General features: G+C 32.9%; 1 protein-coding gene across 2 annotated transcripts in view; it reads right to left on the reverse strand.

The window, feature by feature from the left end:
• LOC110020051 (probable alkaline/neutral invertase F) overlaps positions 1-6,153 on the reverse strand; it is a 47,298-nt gene that overhangs the window by 11,735 nt on the left and 29,410 nt on the right. For both annotated transcript variants that reach the window (XM_020718022.1, XM_020718021.1), the window contains exons 9-11: positions 4,831-4,930; positions 4,669-4,761; positions 3,093-3,460 (exon numbers count right to left, since the gene is read on the reverse strand). In XM_020718022.1, the coding sequence (XP_020573681.1) occupies positions 3,093-3,460; positions 4,669-4,761; positions 4,831-4,930 (561 nt within the window). The remainder of the gene's footprint in view (positions 1-3,092; positions 3,461-4,668; positions 4,762-4,830; positions 4,931-6,153) is intronic.

Raw genomic sequence — 6,153 nt, forward strand, 5'->3', positions numbered from 1 at the left:
CAACAATAAACCAAGGTGCACCCGAAAAAACCATCTCAATATCATCGGGCAATTAAATTTGAATAGAAAAAAACCCTCAGTTAAAGAAATAATTTTCATCAAATCTCTTAACTTCCATATCTTACCAATATTTTGTATAAGACTTTCATAGAAAGGCTTTCTACTTGAAGCACAACCGACTAAATAAATATCTCACTCTTTCTAGCCAATATCAACTTCTTCATCCAAAAAATCCACTTTATGATCAACATAAGGGACATGACAAATTAAAATCATTCGTAGAGGTAACATTCGAAGAGATCAAGCCTTTCCAATTCATAGTAGGTGTCGATCCAGGGGCATATAAAGAGCACGAAGAGGAAGAATGTAATGGAAGGAAAGAGAAATCCGTAAGGAAAAAGAAAAATAAAAACAAAAATGTAAGATCACATAACTTTCCCAAGAGAGAAGGAAAGGAAAAGAAGAAGGAAGAACGTAAACAATCCAGGAGAAAGGGAAGCAAGCCACCAGAAAATACGAAAGGTTTATAGCATCACATAACCATAACAAGAAAACCTAAAAACCAAAAGAAGAAAATGTGAAAAAAAGAAAGAATGAAAAAATGAGACAAACTGCTAGAAAAATCCTAAAGGTCTCTCGCAACACACAACAAACCAAAAGCCCAAAAAATCTAAAAAAATGACACGATAAAAAAGTGAGTAACAAAGATCACATAATTTTCCCAAGAGAAAGGGAAAAGACGCGAAGAAGAAACACATAATAGAGTAAGAACCCAGCCACCAGAGGAAACCATATTTGACTATTGCCATTACACCATTGATGGTTTTTATTTTGGAAGTTTTATATGCATACATGCTGCTCAATTCTCATATACATGTTAAAAAGGTGACTTTCACCTTGTAAAATTAAAATAGTGGTATTTTTTTTAGTTGATTTAGAAGATTTCGGTGGAATAAATATAAAGTCTTAAGTGCTTGAAATGTAATTACATAAGAATTGGGTGGCAAGTATACAAATGCCCCAATTTTTGTGGACTAAATTGAAATTTGGTTCTTAGGAAGTTGATCCCATTTTCATTGAAAATGTCAATTATATAATTTTTTCTATGGACAAAAATAAATAGGGGCATGTATATGCATAACACATGACTACTATACATTTACATATTTAATATTTATATGAACAGTACTCAAATCTTAAAATATCACATAGAAAAATCAACATTACTAATTTTTAAAAGGTTAATACACTTTAACTTGTATAAATAAAATACTCAAAAGGAAACAATTATTTAAGGTGTTAGATATATAAATACAAAAGAATTTTATGATATTTATGCATATCTTCCTCATATATAGAAGAGAAGAGACCAAAATAACTAATCCAAGATAATTAGACTTTACAAAAATAAAATAAAAAAAATCCTTTATATTGTATGGCTTACTTTGCTCATTCTAATAGAACAAAATTTAGAGAATAAATTGGAAAATAATATGATTTGTGCTTGAATTAATAAAAGAATAAGCAAGAACTTATAGAATCATAGCAATGTTTGTACCAAGAGAAAAAGCAAATTGTATGATAGATAAAAAAATATTACCAACGGATAACTTGCATGTGGATTTATGGTATTATGATGGCATTCTCATGGATACCACCACAAGACCATCAAAATACCATCAAATACATACTTATTCGCACATTTCCTGCCCACATGTAATATTTCTTCGATAGACAAACACATTAATAAGATAAGCAGACTCAAAATTTCTTTCTCGTGACATGAAAAATCAAATGTCTCCCCGCATAATAATTAGCACATGAGAAACAATTGGCCTCTATTCACCATGAAAGTGGTTCATCTCACGACCAATTTCTCCCGTCTCATACCATGATAAAAAATTCCTCAAAATATTATGAAAATGTAACGGTAATATAACTTTCTTAAAATAAAAATATTAGAATATTTTAGATTTTCATTCATTTCTTTTCATTCACACTTCGACCCCTCTCATGTCTTTCACTATTTGCATGCTCTTCCTCCTTAGAATCCTCTACCATTATGGCATACTACTGATTCCATTAGTGTTGAATTGAGACCAGCTTTATCATACTATTTAAACAAAAATCACAAAAAATATTTAACACTGCAACACCTATTTCATCTCATCCCCTATATAATTCAAGGATCAAAGAAAGATTTAGTGTCAAAAAATACATCTTGAGAAAAAAAATTACATCACGAGTCCTGATGTAAAATGCATCAAGACTTCAATCACTGCCTAACTTTTGATCTCATTTTGCATTTTTATTATTATTTATTACTAAGGAGACCCGGACTGTATACATGACAGACAATAATTTAAGTCCAGATGCATTTTTACCATCAAGATTACTGATGTAATGTTCTCTCCATCCTAAAGGTCTACTTGTTTACATACATTCCACCCAATTTCTATGTATTTAAATGTCTAACCCAAAAACTTTACTTTTTTACTCTAACGCAACCCAAATCTTTTATATCACATTAAAAAAAGTATATAAGAAGTCAAATATATCTTTTCGTGGATATTTCATACATAGGTAAAGTTGGTATGCATGTAAAAATTGATGTTTATGTGTTATATATGTAAATACAGAAATTGAGTGGTATGTATGCAAATCTTCCAAAAAAATATATATAAGAAATGTTCCCAAGTTTTCAAATCATCTTTCCAATCTTCAAGCAACCAAATCCATGACCCAAGTAATATATGAACTAGATTTAATTTCACCTTCTAATTCACATTATCAAGCATGAAAATATAAACTTCATGTACATTTCAATGAGATTGAGCCTATAATCCTTCCATCTATACATAAACATATATTCTCTTTCTCTGATGCCGCCCAAATGGCTCTATTCAAAATATCAAAAGTAAATAATAATAATAAAATTAAAAAAAATCATAAATCAATCAAAAACTATCTGCTCTAGCCACTGCTCCAGCTAAAGATTCCCATTGTAGAATTACTCCTAATTTCGAAGAAAAATTGAAGGAGTCTGCTTATAACTGCTGCCATTAACTTTCATGGAATGTGGAGTAACTTGCCTTTCATGAATCTCTTCTGAAACATTACTGGCTACAGCATCAGAATTTGGTTGGCTGATGATGATTTCAGTATTTCCGGGTCTGGACCAGATTTTTATGTGTCCTTCGCGGCAAATCGTGACAACGGAATCTTCGGTGAAGATTAAACCGGAGAGAGGATCGACATGGACACGATGAACGGTGAGAGGAGAGAGCTTCGGAACGTCTCGCATGCTCGGAGACGGCTGAAGAGTGCCGATGGGAGTAATGCTATCCCAGTGAGCGGAATTACTTCCGCTGCTAAATGTTGGCGAACCGCCGGTTGGAGGGTACCGTAGAGGAAGAGAAATTTCATCCATTTCAAGGTCCCAGAGAAGTAATTGAGTATCCTGCAAATAAGTTAAGCTCAACATGTTCATCATAGATAATAAATATTTACCAAGGGCTTACTTCAATCATTTTTGTTTTCGGAAATTTACATGTGTAGCGCCCACTTCTTATGCATTTGCCTATCTCATACCAAAATTTTTATTTTTACAAACACAATTCTTATCTATGTATGAAAATGTAGATTTTACTATTGAAAAGTGTGATTGGTGCTATTTTTGGTGTTGTGTTTGTAAAAGAGAGAGTTTTGGTGTGAGATATGTAAATGCATAAGAACTGGGTGCTACGCATGAAAATTCCCCTCATTTTTTGTTTTTTGTTTGCAAGATTTACATACATAACACTCAATTCCTATGTAATACATCGCAGAAGTGACAAAACTCCTCCCTAGATCCCGAAAAAATATTACATCCAAACAGCCAACTGTCGGGCACCACGTCGCATGGGGCCGCTGTATATGGAGACTTGGCGCCCGGCGGTTGGTCGTCCAAACGTGCGCTGTCCGGGTGTAAAATTTTCTCCTAGATCCCACACTAGATAGAAATAACATGAATTAGATGCACCCATTTTTATTAGAAAGCTTAAAAAATAATCATGGGGCAAAGTGCCAGAGAAATCGTTGTACTTAGTTAAATGAATAACAATAATAAATCAAGTGGATCTCTCGTTTACAATTTTATCATTATTGTTATTATTGTTCTGCAAAGTAATTTATAGCAAAAATAGTTGGCATGAAAAGAATGAAGCGCTGACAAAAGTCAAAAGAACTCGTTTAATCTAAGAACACCAAAATATGTGTGATTTCTAGGAAAGAAAATATATATAGAGCGAGAGAGAGAGAGAGATCATTATACTCTGGGCATACAGCTACTTGTAAATTTAGTTGGGGCATTCATATGCATGAACATATCTAACACCCATACTTTGCTTTTTAGATTTATACCACCTAAATCTTTCATAACACATAAAAAAAAAAATATCACCATTTCATTTTAACATTTAAAAAGTGAAAGACATCTTTTCATGCATTTGTAAAGTGGTATGCATTTAAAAATTGAAGTTTAAGGTTAGATATATAAATACATAGAAAATGAGTGGTATGAATGTAAATTTTATTTTGGTTCTCACGCACCAACATGCTGCTATATTATGGTAAAGAAATAACGTAAAAAAGTTTAATTTAAGTTTTCTTGATTTGAATAGATTATACCTGGCCAATAGAACCAAATCGGTACATAGCATTATCTCCCTTTCCATCTGTATTTGGAGCTGCCCAATAAGAATCAAAAGAAACTCCACTTACCTGTTTAATTAGCCCATTAGGTAGAAAACCCTTAAAAGACAAAGTCAAAGAAACTGAATAAAAACTCACCCATGAATTGTGTCCCTCGCCCCATGCCATTAGCTCTTCCATACTCCAAACTTGTACCAAATCATCTTCGCCACCGGTTAATATGTATTTACTATCGGGACTAGCAGAGAAAACGAAAAGTGCAGAAATTATGAGATTAATAAAAATGTTTCTTGGTGTGTCAAATACATTATAACATAAGTAACTTCACCATCACAATCATTATTATTAACCTTATCCGTTCATCTTTCATATTTATCCAATGTCGCTTGAGGTGTTAAAATTATTTAGCATAAATCTATTAGTATAATTATCATTCATTTATCTTAGGTCCACTCCTCCCTTCCCAATCCATCCATGCTAATTGAATCATCTTGTACTCTCCATCATATGGATGCCCTAAACAATGTAACATTGTTCTTCACTACCTTGAATTAATTAGGAGGTATCATCACATTTCTACCATTAATTTTTCCATAAAATCTTAATATTCTCAATTATATCAAAACTCAGACTGACTATAAATAGAATATCTTCACTGCTCAAGACTTAGAGCCATATAATATAATGATATATTTTAGAGTCTGTTTGGGGCAGCGGCAGCTAGAGGTGTAAACGAGCCCAACAAGAGCAAGCCCAAGCTTTGCTCATGTTTGGCTCATTTATATTTCGAGCACAAAAGTGTGTTCGTGTTCGGCTCGTTTGTTTAGCGAGCCGTACAGAAGTTGTTCACGAACAAAGTGTCGATTTGACAACCCTAATCGTGTAACCATAAGAAGTTAAGGGATGAGAAAAAATTTAAAAATTATTGTTTATATTAAAACATCATTTGAATCTAATTTAAAAAATTTTATTCTATTTTCTTAATTAATACTTTTAATTGATTATAAATCTGTGTAGCCTCGTAGTCAATTAATTTATTTGAACATACTACTCATTAATATATATATATATATATATATATATATATATATAGAGAAACAAAATACATATATATATATTAGAAAAAGAATGGTCGGAGGCTATTATACGAGCCCCGATCATCACTCATGTGCCTAAGAATTCGAGTACCACACCCTACACTCGGGGGAAATCGAACCCAAACCAGAGGAGACTTACAACTGACAAGCAGATGCCCGACCAACTGATATGAGTACGCGGCGTATATATATCAGTTGGTCAGGCATCTGCTTGTCAATTATAAGTTCCCTCTGGTCTGGGGTTCGATCCCCCCACCCCCGAGTGTAGGGTGTGGTAATCAAATTCTTAGGCGCATGAGGGATGTTCGGGGCTTGTCGTTGAAAAATAAAAATATATGTATGTATGTATGTATGTATATATATA

Source organism: Phalaenopsis equestris, unplaced genomic scaffold (genome assembly GCF_001263595.1).
Source record: "Phalaenopsis equestris unplaced genomic scaffold, ASM126359v1 Scaffold000090, whole genome shotgun sequence".
Taxonomy (NCBI): domain Eukaryota; kingdom Viridiplantae; phylum Streptophyta; class Magnoliopsida; order Asparagales; family Orchidaceae; genus Phalaenopsis; species Phalaenopsis equestris.